At 39.2% G+C, this 21,048-nt stretch overlaps 1 protein-coding gene across 1 annotated transcript in view; it reads right to left on the bottom strand.

Moving 5' to 3' along the window:
- The window catches only part of TRHDE (thyrotropin releasing hormone degrading enzyme), a gene marked incomplete at both ends in the record, with an annotated part of 208,642 nt that overhangs the window by 50,224 nt on the left and 137,370 nt on the right, over positions 1-21,048 (bottom strand). The window contains one exon of the mRNA XM_082052838.1: positions 1,726-1,814. Coding sequence (XP_081908964.1) covers positions 1,726-1,814 — 89 coding nt within the window. The remainder of the gene's footprint in view (positions 1-1,725; positions 1,815-21,048) is intronic.

Below are 21,048 nucleotides of genomic sequence, written 5' to 3' on the forward strand. Positions count from 1 at the left end.
ATTGATTTGCTACACAGGAAACTGATGACTCAAAAAGGTTCCTCTTCAATTTCTATATAGCAGCCACCCCAAAATCATTGCTCACACTGGCCATCATTAATTTGTTGATTTCTTGAAGGCATTTCGATAGGAGCAGTAGATCTTAAAAGAGTGGGTAGTGGTTTTATGGACTTGTTCCTCCACAGCACTCTGCAAGTAAAAGGCAATGAAGAAGCAACTGTGCATATAATAGTGATATACTGAATGTTCAAGGCAGGAGTGAAGGGAAGGAGGCATGCATGTACAACCTAATGAGATGAGATGAGATGAGGTGAGATGATCAACTCTCTCTGAAGTCAGTGGGAATCTTTCTATTAACTTCAATGAGAGTTCAATCAAGCCCTAAAGGACAAAAGTAGAGCAAGTCATTAAGGCAGACTGTGAAAGAGCAAACAGGTTTTGAAGTATCCTGGATGTGTTAATATTAAACAGTACGGCCAAGGCGATATATTTCTGCGAAGTGAGGCAGCATACGTATGCTTTGACTAGAGTATGTTTCCCAGGTATAAAAAGTCCTCTGGTCCCACATACATTTCTAGATTGTTATATCATGGGAACAGCATGAAACATGTTATGTTCTGGTAGGCTGCAAATGATCACAGCAAAGAAACACCTTATACCACTAGAAAGCTGGGATACTCAGATTTCCACTGATCATGCACCATTCATTTCTAGTCCTGCTGGCTACTAAACTCTATGTCACTATTATCGTTTAGTGACTTATAAAAGAAAAAAAAAAAAAAGGGAAAAAAACACAGGCTCACACAGGTTTGACTCTTTCCTCTCTACAGTAAATTTCTATCAAAGGGAAATCTCTACACTCTTCTAATTTTACAAGAAGGGGTCAGTTCTCCCTCCATAGCCCTTGTGTCGAGGGGATGCATGGCTTCTTCTTTTCCCTTCCATACAATTCTATTCAATTGTATACATTTCTTCCCTCACTATCTTCAATTCCAGTCCAAAACTGTCAGCTGATGTAGCAGGAACTGCTAAGAATATAGAGAAATACTTCATGAAATTTCTATGGCAGGATTCCTTTTTCAGGGTGATAAAAAGACCACTGGTATCTAGTTCTAGCTGTCCTCAGGACAATAACTATTATGATCATGTTGGAACTGAGGAGGGAGAAAATAAGTAGTAAGCAGAACAATGCACTTTTGAGGTCCAGCATCTGGTTATCTAATAGAGAGAAGAAATACTTTGATAGGTCAGTAAGGAAATTTTTAATGACAGTAAGCATTTCTTAGCCCTGGTTCACACTATGGATCAGAGTTTAAAATGCCAGAATTCTAAATACTTTGCATTTACTAAGTTATATTAATCAGATGCTTTGCTATAAAAATATTACATTTAACTTTCACCAATCAATAAAGTGAATTGCATTCATCAATGATTTGATATGTGTTGCTAAATAAAAAAATCTTAGCACTTAGGTACACATTTCTAGGTAAAAGCTTTTCATTATACTGTCTAACTTCTGTGATAATTATAAATCTTGCTTGTTGCTCACCCTTCACTCCTCCTCCCTCCCTTCCCAACTCTCCTTTTTTTTGTAATTCATTTCAAGTAGCTAAAACTGGGTGCAGAGCAACTAAACAATTATCTAGGATCAATTCCAAAGAAACAGTTGAGGAAAAACACAAGTATGCTTTATGAGATTCCACTGGGAGGAAAGTTTATTTTTACCTGATTTGTTAGACACCCATATAATTGCCTCTGATGAGATGTGGCTCGTATTTCCTACCGCAATTGTTAATGGAATCTGCCACAAGTAGCTGCAAGACAAAGGAGGGGGAATCTAAGAACAAAAATACTGAACTGATTCTTCTCATAGCAATCAGGGATCATGTCAAATAAATCAAAACACAATTTCAGTAGCAGTGTAAAGATGTGGATTCTAGCAAGTTACTTTGATTTTGAAATGCATTTGCTATTAGCAATCAAACAATGAAAAAGTCATTCATCTTAAAAAAAACCCCTGAATTATATTTTACATTTTTCACACACTATTATCATATGAGGGCTTTTTTGCAAGGCTTTCTTAGTTTAAGAAAATTATTAACAAAAAAGGAAGTAAGGATTTCCCATAGAAAGAAGAACACTCTTCTACATTTACTTTGAAAAAGAAAATCTCCAAGTAAAATATGCTTTGATGTATAGGGACTCCAAACATTAAAAATAACATACTCTTCTAGCAACTTCTTACAAAGCTATGACAGGTTTCACAGCTACTGATTTATAAAAACAAAATGAATGGGATGGATCTACACTTCTTTGCACCACTTATTATCACTTACATGTACACAGACTGGGCAAAACATGCTACATGTGGATTTGGAGATATGCTGGTGTAATCAGACCCAGACATCCTTATAGGGTATCACAAGTTGTTTCTCATTTGGCATAAATATTATAATTTACCTCGGATTTTTATATAACATATTTATCTCAGTAAACAGGAATTGGCTGTATTAAGTCAATCTTTTGGGAGAGATGCTCCTGCTCTGGTGGGGAGGATTAGACTGGATGATCTTTCGAGGTCCTTCCAATCCCTAACATTCTGTGATTCTGTTATAAATTCCTGTGCATCTTCATCATCACCTCTATTCCTGAACACTCAAAAGTTTTATTTTACCAGCCAGTGACGGAACAGACAATTCCCTCACAGGTCTGCCATGTCATTTGGTACATTGGTCAAGGGGAAGCACTCAGTAATGGTACAGGTACTTTTGTCTAGGGACTAAGTGTGCATTATAGCAAGGCAGCATGGCAAGAGAATGGCCCCAACTCAGCTACCACCTCATGCTACCACTTAGATATCAAATAAGTATATAATTTTAGACTGATTGCATTAAAATGGTGCAAGGATGAGTGTGGGCAAGTTCAGGGTACCCACATCAGCTTCTCTCCTGCTAATACACAACATGGCAAAACTAACCTATGGTACCATAAAATTAAGGTTTTCTCTTTTCCACTTACCCAGAAGCCTGCTCCACTGAACTACAAACACCACCCACATGTGCCCCAGGCACAGCTGACACACGCTGGCTTGCAAGGGCTGTGCCTGGGAAGGTGTCTGCCATTTGGCACTGCAAACCATGACAATCATGCACCACCAAATTCCTCCTGTGCCAATTCAGTGAGAAATGGTAGACTACTCAGTAACTTCTGTTCCCTGCTGCTCTCAGATTTCATTAATAAAATGAGGATTATCTGATTCTATTATTTCAAAGGCCAGATCCAGAAAATGCTTCCAGACATGAGTAACTCTGCACACTTGACATAAAGACAGGGAGAGCAGCTCCGCTGTGGGAGTTCAGCTGCCAGGGCTCAGGGTTAACATGACGTCTCACTTGTGGCCTCATCACCGTGGACTTGCCTGGGGATCTGGAGTCTGGGTTCAACCTGGCTGCTGCCCCCAGGCCGTGCTTGGGGGCTAGGAGAGACCCCTGTCCCATCAGCCCTGCCTCCATGCTTGGCTCCCCAACACTTTGCAAACAACCCCCCACAAGCCCGTGGGTTTGCAGTGCTCAGAACAGAATCACATGTGCCAGGAAATACTTGTCCATACAGCAGTGATTCAGCACAGAGGGGGAGATATTTGGAAAACCGTAGGGCTGAAAGAGCTATGAGTGACACTAGAAAGAAAACATGGCATTTATTGCCATATGGGAGAAGAAAAAAGGTCCCATGTGATTTTGAGTTCTCTGAAAGTTGGTATCATGACACAATGGGAAAATAATAACATCTACATGTGCACCAAAGACGCACTCCACGTGAGCACATGCTCTGGCAGACGTTTGTTGGATAACAAAGTTGTGGCATCTGAAGATGCTACTGCCATTATCAATCTGCCCACTCCTTGTGCGGGATGCTGTAATACCACCCTGACAGCACAGTCAGCAGCAAAGGATGCCCCCCTGGTGCAATTGCTTCTCCAGTTCTCCGTCAGGTTTTTGTGCAAAGTTACCTTTATTGTTGGCTTAACTAATACACTGGACTGTGAACAACAGTAATGAGGTGAGAACATGCATTGTCCTGCTGCTTCTGGTACAGCAGTAATAACTTTTGGGTTTGAGAGGTGAGGGCAGTCAGAAGATGCTGTGAAGTGATGCACCAGAGAATATTCGCCGCTCTCCTAAATACCTTATGCCTTACTAGACACCCACCACTAGACACCATCTAGGAAAGAAGCCATCTTTAAAAATAAACCCAATTCTAAATACTCAGTTCTCCAGAATGAAAAAGATGCTGGCAAATTGTGAGTGAGAAAAATGAGGCAAACTTAAGCAAATAACTTATACAGTATTTGAAAAACAGGAACTTTGGTATTTAAAAAAAAAAAAAAAAGAACTGCATTTGCACAGTATTTTTATGACTCTTAAGATTGGGTCCTGCTGAAAAAGTTATACAGCAAAATAAAAGATACTGAGAGCTGCCTATGTAGCTTATTTAAATACATATATACACATACACGAATATAAGTGTACGAACATATACATGGACATCTGTTATTTTGAGAAGGAACTTCATAAGCATATATTCTCTACAATGAAATATCTATACAGAGAAGACTTTTATATTACTTTATTTTATGTTCCCTCCAATTAAGGTAAGTCCTATTGAAATAAGGTCAGATCTGTCTCTGAAAGGTGATCTAGCTGTGGAATAGAAGTAATGTAAGCTACTCATCCTAGAAAAGACATGTCAATCCAGTTGGGAAGATCAGTACTGGCAGATTTAACTTTTATCTCCCCAAGATGAGAGACCTTCTCAGCACTCTCCAGAACCTCCAAATATTATCCTCTCAGTTACTGGTTTACTAGGTGAACCACAGATTTCCTTTCAGCAGACCTCTCCAGAAACCTAATTTTCCTGCTTGTACTGCCGTTGTTCTCTGTATGTTTATCAGCTTTCCCTTTCCAGTCCTCTTCATTCTCATTGAAACTTCTGCCACCGTTGCAGAAGAAGCCATGACTGACTTTTTAATCTGTATGTGAATAAGATGTATCTGGCTCACCTTCCAAAAATTTCCTTCTCCTACACACCATCTCTAAGTGATCAGTATAGACTGTGTTCTTCGGGGATGACTAGAAAGAAGCAAACTTTTTTGTACTTTTATATTGCACTTTTCTGCTTTACAGAGAAAAGAGGAATAGGGGCCACTTGCCTGTTTTTCTCCTGCTTTGTCTGCGAGTAGTAGATATCTTTTATTTATTCTTTATATGCTGGGAGCACATACGATCTGTGTATGTATTTGACCAAGGAAAGGAGTATCCTGTTCCACTTGGCCAGCTGCTGCCTGATGTGACAAAACATTTTCAGTGAAAGTAAGAATATGGCCTTGGGGGCCCAGTGACTGGAGCAGCAGGACTCAAAACATCCCATTTGGCCCTTCTGCCCTCTGTAGGAATCAGGTGCCTATTCAGGCAGCACAATTAACCCCTGGGTGAAATGGGGCTAAAAAACTCTTTGTTCAGTCTGTCTGAGATGCTGATGAGCTTCAGAGGGATCCACACACAATGTCCCTCTGGATACAAACCTGATGACTTTAACAAGGAGCTAAAGTCAGACCTCTTAATTGTGGGGAAACTGAGGGCTATTTCAGGAATTTAAGAAGTCAGCTCTGAGCATGAGGAGGAGAGAAATCTAAAATTGGAATTGACATGGTAAAAATGAACTCTGCTGTACATAATATTGTTAAGTCATAAATGTCTTAAAGAATGTAGGAAATTAGGATCGTGTTGAAAGGTAGTATAAATAAGTCTTTTACTGTCGATTTACAAGTGAGAAACTGTTAATGTGAAATAGTTAAATTTAGGTTGACATGCACAATTAAAAGGAATGCTTTGGTGTTTATGTGGTTGTTGGGTGTTGTTTGGTTGGTTTGGTTTTTTGTTTGGGTTTTGTTTGGTTTTTTGTTTGGTGTTTTTTTTCATTAGCCACACATCAATGCATAATACCAAAGTGTACTAGTATCTCAATTCAGCTTAAACCATAATCAGGGGGACTTGTTTGATAAAGTAATACAATCTTGCATCTGCCAAGGTACATGCAATACTAGAAGCTAGCTAATTATGCTCTGCTTGTGTTATATAGATTTTTTTGCCTTGAGCATTACATAATGACTACATAGCCAATATTAGTGTACTTTATCTCACTGAGAAAATTAACATATTTGTGAGAAGTATTTGCTTAGGCCTTGACTTCCAACAAAGAACTGAGATCCCTTCCTGGGCGAATTTTGAGATGATGAAGTATTAAGCAAACATTATGCCTCACACTTCTACCTTTGATGAACAGTAATGTTCTAATAACTTTGGATCTTCAGTGGAACAATTAGTTGGCTTCTTTGCAAAGAGCTATGCAAAGTCAAAAAAAAGGGCAGTAGATTATTTCCTCTGCTGACAACACAAAGATCTCAGGTCATTAAAGAAGAAAAGTCAAGGTTCCTAGAGTTTCAGATTTTGCACACCTTTTCAACTACTTTTTCACATTAATGAACATTTTTGCTGAGATGTAAACCCATATGTTTTCAAGATTCATCCTCCCTGTAACCATAATGTGTCAAGCTTCCACCCACTGCTTCTAATGAACACCACATTCTTCTAGTGACATTTCTCCTTTCTCCCCAGATTCCAACCTAAACGAAGAAGTTCAGCTGTTCCTAGTCATTACTCACAGAACAATGAAGGTAGCTGCTCAATATTCAGAAGCTTATTATCCTTGGCTGCATTACAAAGAGTATACAAGTAATGGGATTGCTTCATGTAAAGTGACAGAACATCTGTACCTAAAATATCACAGCAGAACTTAGCTGACCTGCTTTTTGTATGTGAGAGGATGTGGACAAGCACATCCCTCTCTATATCCTTCTGCTTTTACAGACCTTTGGGTTAAAGACTCCTAATCTATCCTGCTGTTCTTTATACAGAAACTATACTTAATCCTTCTTATTGTCTACCTCTATATTTTTTCTATCTATTATAGTCATTTCCAGGTCAGAAAGCCAGACCTGCCCTCTGTGCTTTGAAGGTAGCTCTACCATGGCTTAAGAGTGGCACAATTCTTTTCCTTTCTACACTCTTATACTTCTTATATGCTCCTTTCCTACTAAATCCCTACTGTTCTATTTACTTGCTTCACTGTGTCTGCACACTGAGCTGGTGTTTACAGAAAATTATGTACCATAACTTCAAGATCTCTTTCCTCAGAGAGAAGAGTTTCTTCAGAACTCACCACTGAGCATCTAAGTTTCGACTGTCTTCCTCACATGTATCATCTTTGCAGTTATCAATATTAAGCTTCATCAGTCATTTTATTGCTATGTCAACCAGCACTGAGGGATACTTCTCTAATCTTGGTAACAACTTCTGGTTTTACTACCCTCACAAACCTCCTACCACTGGAAAGCTCTGTCACCTCACTCTTCCATGCCATTTATCACATCATGGAATAGGAAAAACTTCAGCAAAGGTTTCTCAAGAATTTAATGCGTTATCACTCTCCACTGAGAAATTCAACCATTTAATTTCACACTTTTTACTTATATCACAAAATCACAGAATCACAGAATGTTAGGGATTGTAAGGAACCTCAAAAGATCATCTAGTCCAATCCCCCTGCCGGAGCAGGAACACCTAGGTGAGGTTACACAGGAAGGCGTCCAGGCAGGTCTTGAATGTCTCCGGAGTAGGAGACTCCACAACCTTACTGAGAAGAAGTTTCTTCTCAAATTTAAGTGGAACCTCTTGTGTTCCAGTTTCAACCCATTACCCCTTGTCCTATCATTGGTTGTCATCGAGAAGAGCCTGGCTCCACCCTCGTGGCACTCACCCTTTACATATTTATAAACATTAATGAGGTCAACCCTTAGTCTCCTCCAAGCTAAAAAGACCAAGCTCCCTCAGCCTTTCCTCATAAGGGAGATGCTCCACTCCCTTAATCATCTTCATTGCCCTGTGCTAGACTCTTTCCAGCAGTTCCCTGTCCTTCTTGAACTGAGGGGCCCAGAACTGGACACAATATTCCAGATGTGGTATCACCAGGGCAGAGTAGAGGGGAAGGAGAACCTCTCTCAACCTACTAACCACTCCCCTTCTAATACACCCCAGGATGCCATTGGCCTTCCTGGCCACAAGGGCATAGTGCTGGCTCATGGTCATCCTGCTGTCCACCAGGACCCCCATGTCCCTTTTCCCTACACTGCTCTCTAATAGGTCATTCCCCAAATTATACTGGAACTTGGGGCTGTTCCTACCCAGATGCAATACTCTACACTTGCCCTTGTTATATTTCATTAAATTTTTCCCCACCCAACTCTCCAGCCTGTCCAGGTCTTGCTGGATGGCAGCACAGCCTTCTGGCATGTCAGCCACTCCTCCCAACTTCGTGTCATCAGCAAACTTGCTGATAGTACACTCTATTCCCTTGTCCAAATTGTTGATGAATATATTGAATAATATAGGCCCCAGTACTGACCCTTGAGGCACTCCTCTAGATACAGGCCTCCAACTAGACTCCGCCCCATTGACCATGACTCTCTGGCTTCTTCCTTTCAGCCAGTTCTCAGTCCACCTCACCACCCAATCATCCAGATCACACTCCCTCAGTTTAGCTGTAAGGATGCTGTGGGAGACTGTGTCAAATGCCTTACCGAAGTCAAGGCAGACCACGTCCACCACTCTGCCATCATCCATCCATCTTGTTATGTCCTCATAAAAGTCAATGAGGTTGGTCAAACACGACTTCCCCTTGGTGAAGGCATGTTGAATGCCCCTTATGACCCTCTTATCCCTGATATGCCTTGAGATGGCACCAAGGATAAGTCGTTCCATCAGTTTCCCGAGGATGGAGGTGAGGCTGACGGGTCTATAGTTACCCGGGTCCTCTTTCTTGCCCTTTTTGAAGACTGGAGTGACATTTGCTTTCCTCCAGTCCTCAGGCACCTCTCCCGTTTCCCAAGACTGAGATCTTCCCTCTTATTTCAGTACAGATTATCTTCTTTAGGAATTGTTAATGAGGAAGATGAATCTCCAAAACCACAAAAAGAACAGCTAAATTGACAAGATGCTAGATACATCTAGATACAGAAGACATCTATTAATAGTCTTTGATTATATACTTAGCTAGAAAATCAGAGGAGAACCATGACAAGGTAGAAGAACAGAACAATGTACAGACTTTAGAAAAAAAATAGTACATCTAACAACAGAAGAATAAAGGGCAAAATTAAAATGCTATGCACAAAAGTAAATTAAGTGATCTGCCTCTTAGCAGGATATAAGAAGCATAATTATTTTAAAGTGTAGTGGCAATTATGAACTTAAATAATAGAATGATTTAGGTGGGAAGGGACCTTAGGAGATACAGCCCTCAGCTCAAATGTGCTAACAGTACAGGAAAACAGGATTTTATTGTAGGCAGAACATAAGATCAGGCTGTACATTCAGCAGCATCACACAAAGTCAATAAAGTCAAATGTGGCAAATGATTTGCCATCTGTTTTTTTCCTAATCCCGCCCCATGCAAAGCATCTACAGAATTACTTTCAGAAAAGCTGAAAACCAAAAGCTGTATGTACCTTCAAATAGCTTACTAGGCCAGGAAAGGAAATTGTGAGTTGTCTAAATTATCCCTGGTTGGAAAAACAGAAATAATATATCTTCCATCAGCTGTCACCGGTGAAGTCTCAGCCATCACTCTTTTATGACTTAGTTTCTCTGGGCTAAATTCAGTTGTGCAAGGTGGTGTCAAATAAGCTGCTGTGGGGTACTTGAGACATGTGTCAGGGGCTGAGAGATATGGCTCTGCTTCTACGGATGCTCCCGCTCATGTAGTGGCAGCACAAGGTCAAGCAAGACATGTGAGGGCACCTCCAGTGGCACCAATCAGCTGTGCAAGCAACTAAATGAGCCTCTCCATCCACTCAATGTTGACTCAATGCTACCCCAAGGTAACTTTCTCATTTCTAACTGAAAAAAGCAAATTTTCAAAACCAAGCTGCCCATAAGAAAGACTTCAGCTCACATTTTCAACTATAATATTTATAACAGGCACAGCTGAAACATTTTATAATGTATTTAAATAAAAACTTCCAGATTGCCAATTCAAAATAATTTTCAGCTTGAAATACAAGTTATTTGAAGAAAGAAGTTAAAATGAGTGAAACTTTAATGTGAAGAACTGAAATTACGGAATTGAAATGAATTTTTCCCCTTTTTTTTTCCCCTGGATTTTTGTCCTGATTCAGTACAGGGAAATGTTTTGATATGTTGAAAATTTATGTAGGATGAGAATCCATTTCTTGCTCATCTTACTAATCTTTGTAAAGTATTTTGAGAACATAACAATCTGAGACTTCATACACAGAAGGATATGACTAAAGCTATTTAACACAGAGATAAAGTGAGGCATAAAAATAATTTCAGAGTAAAAAGGATAAAAAGAAAATCCAAGAGTAAAGCTGACTGGTTAAGACACCTGGCTCACTGTTTCAACCACCAGAACTTAATATTCAAAATGACAACTCTGTCTTCCAGTTAGAGATAAAAGTCTGGTACATCCAGAGTGGCTAAAGCTAAGAAACAGGAAGCAAGGACTCCTTGGCATTAGTTTCCCATTCTTGGGCCTCCAGATGGAGAATGTTGAAATTTCATGTACACAGAGACATGTGCTTGGGTGAGCAGCACTGAGTCTAAAGAGCAGACACCTTCCTGGTGTGGCCGGTGACAACAGTGATTATTCCTCCATTAGGTTAGGACACTGACAGGTGCGTTTCTTACTGAAGGAATACCTTGCTACGAACCATCCACATGACCTGATGCTGTCGGGATTTCAGAGACAAAAGAATGCAAAAGCAAAGTAATGAGAAAATGTGACCTTTTGGAAAGCAAGTAATTCTTAGAGAACAAAATTAAAACTAAGAATTAAAGATTTGTAATTTTATTTCAGCTGCATACTTGGCTGATCTGCAGAGACATATACAAACAGTGGCCAGTAAAAGAAGGATTAAGCTGCTTGGCTGCAAAGGTTTCTGGCTAATAAACTTAAAGCCCATTATAAAGTAAAGGGCACAAAGAGATTGTAACGTGAACTAACTAAAAGACAGTGTGAAGTCTGGACATTAAATCAGTACAGCAGGAAAAATGGAAAGATCTCTCATTTCTTCTCCTTGCCAAGACAAGTGCAATTTCTGTTAGTAAGGCAAAAGAAGGCCTTTGTTTTCAGTGAGTTTGGGATATTAAGACAGTGGAAGGTTCAAAGGTCAATTGTTAATGAAAAGCTGAAGGTGTATTTAACTAATCTAGGAAATTACAAGCCTTGTTGCCATGATACCTGGAAGCATTTATTCCCAAATTGACTGCACAAGTAGATGTAAGGTCATGAGTGGGAAACAAGTGAAAGTTGGTAAACAGCTCAACAGCTTTAGAGCTTTCTACTACAGAAAGAGATTATCCAGGAAGAGGAACTCAGCAGTACCAGGGAAAATTTTTTAAGCCACACTTTTGAGAGAGATTGTGTTGGGAAAGGTAATTTAAAAGCATCATAGAGGTTTTCCCAAGTTATTATATAGTATAGTATCTCATTCAGTAAAGAGTATTTCAGGTTCCAGGGAAAGCTCATACGAACATCGCAAGAAATCACATACTTTTATTAAGTGTGATTCTACAGAGTATTAGTTCTGTTTAATGGATAAGCAGCTGACTATATATGCATATTATGAATACCATTCTCACTAAACTGAAGAACACAGAGATTTCATTAGATTTAATACGTGCCAGTAAAGTGATTGTAGGCTGTGCCCAGAGGCATAACACAACAGAAGATGTTATTCCTGCTCTCACAAGTCTTACACCACCTACACTGAGCCCAGGTGTCAAGGGATTCCTCGTTCCCTGTCAGTGTGGAAGGTGGCAGACAGGAAGGGAAGATTTCACTAACTTTGTAGCAAAGACAAATACAAGATGTAAAAAGTATAAAGAGAACAATCTGAAGTAACTGAGAACAGCTTGAAGTGTATTCACTAGCCTACGTTTGGGATCCTGGCATGCCAGGTGTTCTGCCCTCACACAAGAATAACAGACTGGCCAACAAGAAAAAGGTAAGCTAAAACAAAAAACAAAACAAAACAAAACAAAAGGTACACTGTTATTAATATGTGATTACATGACTGACTAGAAAAAGATTGCAAGAAAAAGATTGTGGAAGTGTTTAGTCCAAGGTTATCCTGGGCTATGCTGGGCAGAGGTATTTCCAGCCTCTTTAAAAATGCAGGTAAGTATCTGGACTTGGGTGGACTCTGAATTAAAGACAGTGTTCCAGCAGAGTCTTTCGGGGGCTGTAACTGACTGCAAGACATACCATATTTTTTTCAGACCTGATTCCAGACATAATGGAGTTAGGGTGCCACATAACACACATGCAGTATTGTCTAAGCAGATAACAAAACTGTAATTGAGGCACACATTACTCAGAAATGAATGGTCTTCCCGTTACCATCTATCTATCTCCAACAGTGTCAAAAACTAATTGAGCTTTGTGTATCAGTTTCTTCTTTCTCACTAATGCCTCACCTATGGAGTAATTTAATTTTTCGGTTAGAACAACCCGCCAATCAGAACAACCCAACGGAGTCAGCTCTGGATTGGTGCTGCCAGGCAGAGAATGGCCTGACCACGGAGTGCATCTGAATGGGCTCCACACCCCAGGTGTCAGGTTTTATACAGTACTGCAAGTTTTTAATAGACGTGAACTTAATAGATGCTTCATAGATAAGCAGAAGTCAATTTGTAGAGCAGTCTTGCTTTTTAAATACTAAGATTTATCTGCTTTGTCTGAGGTTTTCAAAGGCTCTGATCAGATGTATAGTTGGATCCATATAATACGTATTTCAGAGGGAAGCAAAACTTGGGGATTTGGAAGGTACTTGGAATTGTGGGCCTATTGTAATTTTGAATACAAATTATACTTAACTGCATACATGAAAGAAACTATGGGTAACCTTTATAGTTTGGAGAAACATTTAGAATTGCATGAGAGGGTGACTAGGAAGCTCATATTCTAATCTTGAAAGATGATGCTAGCATTGCTGAGATTACTTGCTTATGATGGTAAGCCTCTTTATTTGCAGTTTTACCTCAATAAAGCTGCTAATTTTATATATTTCTCTATTATGTATGCTTTCATTTAGAAAAAGCAATCATATTGGTACATTCTAAAATAAGGTTTGATCATTGGTTCTAAGAGCAACTATTTCTAGGATAGGTCACGGATCATTTGGGTTTTTTCTGTATAAGGATCTAAATACAAAAATATAGAGGGAAAAATATTTTCAATGCCAATACATTATTGCTGGAAAGTACTTTAGAGGCACCTGTTTTAATACAATCATTGACACTATAATTCATCTGCAGTCAGAACAGTGATTAACATGTTTAACAGCAATGTATTTCAGATGTGGATTTTGTGGTTTCCCTTTACTCTGACATAGTCCTAATTCTTCCTGGATTTTACAAGAATCTTTGGAATAATTTTCAGCAATGAGTCCTAGAGCTGAAATAGGGAAATAATTTACATTCTTCAGAAGTCTTATGCCAAATATAATGTTCTTAGCAATGCAACAAAACCACAAAGTCCCAGACATAAGAAAAGGCTTCAGTGATGTAACAGTAGCACTGGTATGACAGAGCCATGTGTGGCTCTGCGCTGTGGGACTGCCTTAAGATGACAGCATGCATATTCTATTAAAAAACAGTTGTATGTCTTTGGCTTTCCCATATAAACCTTACTCTCCTTTGGTCTAATTGCTTTTTTAAAAGTGGACACAAGGTGATTTAAATGAGTTAAATTAAATTACCCAATTTGAAAAGAAAAAAAATTACATTGTCTGATAATAATGCAATGTTATCTGATTACTAAACCTTCTACAAAGCTCTGTGTAATTTTAGCTTAACATTTCATACCAAAATAAATTACAAATCAGGTGGTTATAAATATTATAGGGCTGTCTAAAAATGACTCATGTCAGTGTTAGTGCTAGCAGAGTACCTTACTAAATTTAGAAAAATATCGTAGGCAAAGAACAAATACTACAAACTCTTTGTCAGTACATGCTTTCTCCTCCCGGCCTAATATCACCTTTTTACACTAAAACACAAAAGGCTTCGCTCTCAAAAGTGACAAGCAATTTTGGGTGCTGAGTCATAGATGGATGGAAAGAATTTGCGTTTAAGCAATGTTAACTGTCTATTCTAACAGCTGCCTCTTTATCCTCCAGCATCCTCTGTTCTGTCTTGCACCAGCGTCAAAATGTCCTTGCAGAATTGCACATGGGGTGCTGACCATGCAAACCCCATCTCTATGTTGTCTTTTAGCCATGAGCCTGAGTGTAGATCTGAGACTTCTCTGAATGGAGTGTAAGGATGTGTTCTGGGCTGGAGGGACCCCCCTGGTAGGAATAAGTGTAGCATTTTAGCTATGCCTACAATCCTCCAGTATGTTCTCAGAGACCTAGTGCCGAGCATTTTTCAGTGTATTCCAGTGTTCAGTTCTGATTTTTCCTCAGAATATTTTGAATTTAAGCAAGATTAAAATATAACTCCTATGATAGTTTCTCCTTCTTCAGTAAACTTCCCTAAGAGTCCCCCACCAAAGTGTCTCCTCTATAAAACCTGAGACTCTACTATTGAGTGTGAAGGCTCACATATAGAGATAAGGAAAAAAATCCATTATCTGCAACTTAAGAAAGCAAAAGGATGAAGAGGTAAAAAAGGAAGCATGTTAGTAGTTTCATCCTTTGATCTACAGTGGGAAATCTACATGTCTTATTTTTACAAAGCCAACAAAATATGACATTTATCCACCTTCATCCCTCCCGTTATACTTGTCTCTGCCAAATGCCATTTGGGCTTCCCCCAGTCTGCTCTTCACTAAATCCCCTGTCTTAACCAGCTTCTCAGTTTCCCTGGCTCTCCACATTTATGTATTCCAGCTACACAACTTGAATGCTCCCAGCTCCTGCTCATATCTGCACGATGCCACACGCCATCCCCTGCCCACCCCTTGCACATAAGGAAGCTCCCCACCAGCACTGCTGCTCCGATTCTCCTCTTCACCTCCCCACCCCACTCTGAATTAAAACATACTGCTGCCCTCAAGTACATGCTCCTTTGCTCACCATGAAATTGATTTAATTAATGTGAGTTAATTAACTAGTTTGGGTCTCTAGCAATTCCTGAGAGTTAGTATTAGCAAATAAGACAAGGAAAGTGACACAGTCTGCAGTGTTAATAAAATATGGCAGCAGCTTTTCTCTGTCAGTCTAACTTCTGTTGGGATGCAAGTGCTGCCACCACACAAGAAGCAATGACATGGTACACCAATTTTGGTTTTAGCATTCTGGAAATTCTAACACTGAAAGTTGCCCATATCCTGCACACACCAGCATCCTGGAAGTTTGCCTTAGTGAGAAGCATTTCTTGCAAGTTGAGGCTGTGAAATGGTTTTGGAAATGAAGTGTTAAATTACAATCGGCATTTCTGAGATCTTTACTAGCAGCAAAATCTCACTGAAGAGGCATCAACACAGATAAGTGCAGGAACAAATTTTAAGAGCATTTCCTATTCTGATTTAATAATAACACAGCAATCAGAAGAGCCTCTACAGGACAAAAACACAAGACAAAAGACTTGGGATTTTCTGGTGGCTTCTAAAGCAAAAATATCCTATTGTAGCAAGCAGTACGTGGCACAAAAATTGGGCTGGCAAACACCAGCATCCAACAGACCAGGCACTCCTCTCCTGTGTGCCCCGGAGAGGCAGCCTTCCTCCCGGTCACCCGCAAAAGCAGCTCTTCTGCCTCATCCTTTGGAGGAGCCACACTCTGCACAACACTGTTCTCTCTCAGGCTGCTGCAGTTAAGGACTGTCCCTGTGCACAGTGAAGGACAAAATCTATTGGTGTCACAGAGCTGTCCTCTACTAAACACCAATGTACATGTAAAGAGGAGGAGCTCCCCACCCTTCCTCACTCTTCTGTAAGAACAAGTATTTTCAAGTCCCTGCTTGACTAGCAAAAAAACTGCTTAAATCAACAAGTGGCTGTGTTCACACACAGTGTTGCGCTAAGAATTCTTAATTTTTTGATCTCGATCCTGATAATTCCATTTCCTCTGTGCCTAGTACCAGTACCTTCCTCTCTTGCAGCCCATTCAATTCATCATTATTATAGCTGATACAGAGGCAACTCGGGTCAGTCAAGATGAACCAGAGTACCATGTCTACTCCCTAGGTAGCAACACAGAAGTTGTTTCTAGTAGAAATGCTGATATAATCTTTCAGGTACAGTAAAGATGAAAGGCATAACAAGAAAACACTCAAAGGACATGAGGAAATGGAAGATTAGAGGATATTTCCCAGAGACAGGGAGGTAAATGAGAGCTTCTTTTTCTATTTATATTTTGTTAGCCCATTTTACTCAGCTTATGAAACAATATTTGTCCATATTATGGTCCTTTTTATTACATAATTGATACTACATATGCTACATTATTCCTCAATTGCTCTAAGAAGATCTAAAAGATACTTATCAGCATTCCTCTTATGCTCGTAACATTTTGTTTTGTGTTTAACCAGCCCTCCAGCTGATAAGTGGACAGAGTAAGTTCCCCATCGCTGCCCAAGTGATAATGCCATAGAAATAAGAATACACATGACAATAACCAAACACAGCTATGCTTTCACTATTCAAATAATTATCAGTAAAGGGACAAGTATAGCCCTTTTTGTGCAAAGCCTGAATAAATGAGCTCTGTGTAGGAAATTCAGAAGAGACCTGAAGGGAAATAAATTCGGCAGTTTATCATTCATCTTAGAGTACAGAGACTGCTGAGCAGCTCTGCTGCCCATTGTAAAGCCTCTAAGTTGTTACTACATCATGTTAGACCCATGAGTCTGTACAGCTCTAGTTTTGCTGGTCATGTCCCTGATTTGCACTGTTCAACTGAATTTTCCTTAGTCCAACTGCACAGGGAAAGGCACCAAGGATTACTACACTACAGCACTTATGAATACCCTTTCTGTATTCTGATTTGTACCTCTTCCTCTTTTCTCTTTCCTCACAGCTAGATGTATTCAATGCCTAGCAAGACATTTCCCTTCAGGATATTATCGTGAACAAGAAAAGATTAGCTATGGAAACTGCGCGCATGATAAGAACACTATACAAGTGAATATTACCTCAGCAACATGAACTTAATTATTCTGATAGCATTGGAAAGGTTATTTCTCCACTTTTGAAGAGCCAAGCTCTTTATATTTTTAAAGGCTAAAACATACCCATAACCAGAAAGCTCTTGTCTGCTTCAGTACAGTATATAAAAGGTTTGTGGATTTCATCAAAACTGATTAGTTTATTGTCTAGACCACAGATTATTTTTCACAAGATTTCTTGTCATATCTGTGAGCCCTTCTTGTAATGATGGATGATACTGGTACCTTAAAATCATCATTTTCTCTGTCAGCAGGGAAACCCATTGAACCCTGTCAGATGGAATATCACCTCATCCCCTGTAGCCTTATAATATAAGGGCATAATCCATTCTCACAGGGGTACACAGGAGTCCAGGATTGAACCTACACATAACTAACAGATTGTTATTCAGGACAAGAATATGAATTATACAGTTATTGCAGGAGTTTTCCAATTTTGCTTGGATAACCTGAAATTGCTACTGAAACATTGAACCAACCATGGGCTTCAACACTCAAATCAAAGCCAGTGATTTGGGCCCTTCTGAGGAATGACGTTCCTAGAAACAGTGTCTGTCAGTGTTAGTTTTGTTCTCTCACAAAATGAGAGGTATGGATCCTGTAAAGGTGTAAGTGTCAAGTAAAATCTATGTTTAGTTTGCAAAGAAGTGGAATTGTATACCTTCTGTAATTTCAGGCTAAGTGTTAGAGCCTAGTATGCCATACAGTCAATTCTACGTATATAAATAAATCACAGTCAATATATTTATGGTCCTTAAAACACATTTTTCTGCAGTGATAGAGAGACAAGTAGTCCTACCATACACGAGGTGGAACAATCAACTATATGTAATCATTCTCTTCTGCAGCAGAATTAAAGACACTTATAGTAATGGACTAGGCAGAACCAGGAGTAAACCACTGCCAAAGGTGTCAACAATTTTCACCTTCACCGTTTATCACTTAGAGAAATCTGCTTGCTGCTTGTATATTCTTCTATATGATTTCAGAGAAAAAAAAATACGTTGCTTCACATTTCATTTTAACAGTTAATTGCTGCATAAATACATAGCATAAAGAAAAGCACAGTCATTTTATAAAACTAGAATGGTTCTGAAATATTCAACTGCCTCTTTATTTACATTTCTTATGCAGCAGATACATCTAAAAGACCTACTCTGAACCGATTCTTTCTAAAGGAAGGCAGAGCTAAATTTGCCTAGAGAGGGTCTGTACCAGAAGTTTAAACTCCTCATCACTTTGAAAGCAATAGAACTGACGTTTATTACTGTGCCCTGCCGAACTACAGCCCCGCCTCTGGATAACTAAAGATTATGTGGCAGATGGATGCTTTAAGAGCCTTCCCTGGAGCTTTCCAGTGGATATCATGTTGTCTGTTTAGATGATAAACTCCTGCAAAGGCCTGGACCAGTACTTTTTCTGTGTTTTGTGCAGCTCTACTCTTTATTGTGTTTAAAATTATCATCACAATTAATCCATAGCTAAACCACCCTAAGGAAGTCAATGTCGCCTGGTCTGCAAGAGTGGAGCCTCAAATGTGGCAAAAATACCATTTGGTCCTTGTTATTTACAGTGCCTATTATGGTTCCTCAGGGAGCCATGTGTCCAGTGCCTAATTCATGGGTCATGCAGGGGAGATGAGCACTGACGTTATTGGACTGTGAATTAGGCCACCGCTACGTAACACCCCCAAAGCCTACAGGGTGACATTATATATGTATATATATATATACACACCTCTGTACCTCCCACAACATCTATCTGTGCCATCAGGCCCCAGTGAACCAGACAGTAAACCCTTGCCAACTTCCTGACCAAAATCACCTGCAGAATCAGCCAGAACATCACACTTCACAATAGCAGCAAACATCCCTCAGTGTGCTGTTTGCATTCCAATTATTGTCCCTCTTTCTGTACTTGTAGAAAAACTGGCCCCTTTGTACAATATTGTCATACAAACTGCAGCTCTTGCAATGGTAAAAAACAAGCTGAGTAATATATCATGGATTATCAGATGACACCACATGAAGGTGATTTTCCCTGTCTACTTTCACAATAATTGAATCATTAGTGACTTTTCCAATGGGAAAAAAACAAAACAAAACAAAACAAAACCCTGAAAAATATATAGGTCATTTCTGGCAGAAAGATTAAATTTATTTTCAGTATGTCCATTGTCCATCTTGTTTTTCTGCTTAATTTGATGGTATGAAAGAACATTGAATGACACAAAACCATGGTGCATACCAAGCCACATGTGCCTGTGGGCAGTGCACCAGCAAATTCCACAGTCATTGTTATAGCACTCTATATAATAATTTATAACTAAGCCATTGGACTTTCATATAAATTGGTGGATGATTTCTGTAAGGTGAATGGGATAGGCAAGTCTCACCTTTTGCTAAGTGTATACAGTTCTTGTTCTTTGGTATTTACACTTAAGCAACATGACTTTCAAATAACTTAAACTGGAAAGTGGCAAACTATCTCTCATCTAACTGGCTGGAGTAAATATCCCATCTGTAAAGCCTTCCTTGGGCAACAAGCTTCCTTCACATTTGTGGTTAAAAGGATGTGGAAACACAGAGAAAAACAAATCCAAAGGGGACAGACAACGGGAAAGAGACTTGCAAAGCAAATACATATAATACGTATTGTCCTACTTGTTAGGACAGTAAATTCCTGGCAGGGCCCATGCTGATATCTTTTTCAGTGCTCTCTACAGCACTAAATCTTACTTCCCAGGTTTAGAATTATAACTGTGATAAAATATGCAGGCAAAAATCTCCTAAGAAATCCAGCATAGCTTGCCCTGTTGGTGTAGAACACTACCCTTCCACATATCTCAAAATACAGCTTGAATTCTGAATCAATGTCATATAAGAAAATAAATGTCTAACTCTCACCCCTGATGTTCCACCTTATAAAACATTTACACATCTGATAGGCTTAACTCATGAATTACAGCAGCAGTTATTACAATCAATACTGAGTACCTGACAAATCTAAATAAGAAAGTCTCTACAATACTAAAAATCCTTAACATCTCTGTTTTAATCAATCAAAAAAATAATAACCTCTGTTTTTCTGAGTAGTAAAATCCAGTCACATTACATTATGGGTACATACACGTGCGCAAAAGAAATTTCCAAGTGAATAAGGGAGAATCACTCTCATGCTGCACTGAACTGTGAGTCATGAACACTTCCAACAGCCCACATTCACTTGTTTTATCTATTTACCATAAATGAACACATTTCAGCCCAGAACTTAAACAGATACTTAATATCCTGTAGGTTGTTCCAATACAACCAGAGAAACAACAATTTACTCTTTGTCATGTTTGAGTTCCACAAATTCATGTTCTAAAAAAGGATAATGAACTTCTGAACATTTCCCAATAAATGTAACTATATTTTCAGGTCTTCCTCAGAAGGAATATCCTATAAGCTTCAGACATGTCAAGCAAAATTTGATATTAAATTTTACCTTTAAATCTACTGGACAAGCAGAGATTACTCAGGGTTGAGAGTGTGCTCTTTTTCTCACTGAGCATGAATAGGTGAACATAGAATCTTCTAAGCCTATCTTGTAATTCTCTAGCATCAGCTCTATATCCTTTGCCTTGAAATATGATGCTGAAACTGCTTTAAACAACAAGATGAGGATTCCCCAGCATCAGCCAGGAATGTCAGTTTGTCTCTGAGATGAAGGAAGTGTGTTGGAATCAGCTGGGAGG

This window comes from Streptopelia decaocto, assembly GCF_964273445.1.
Source record: "Streptopelia decaocto genome assembly, chromosome: 1".
Lineage (NCBI taxonomy): Eukaryota > Metazoa > Chordata > Aves > Columbiformes > Columbidae > Streptopelia > Streptopelia decaocto.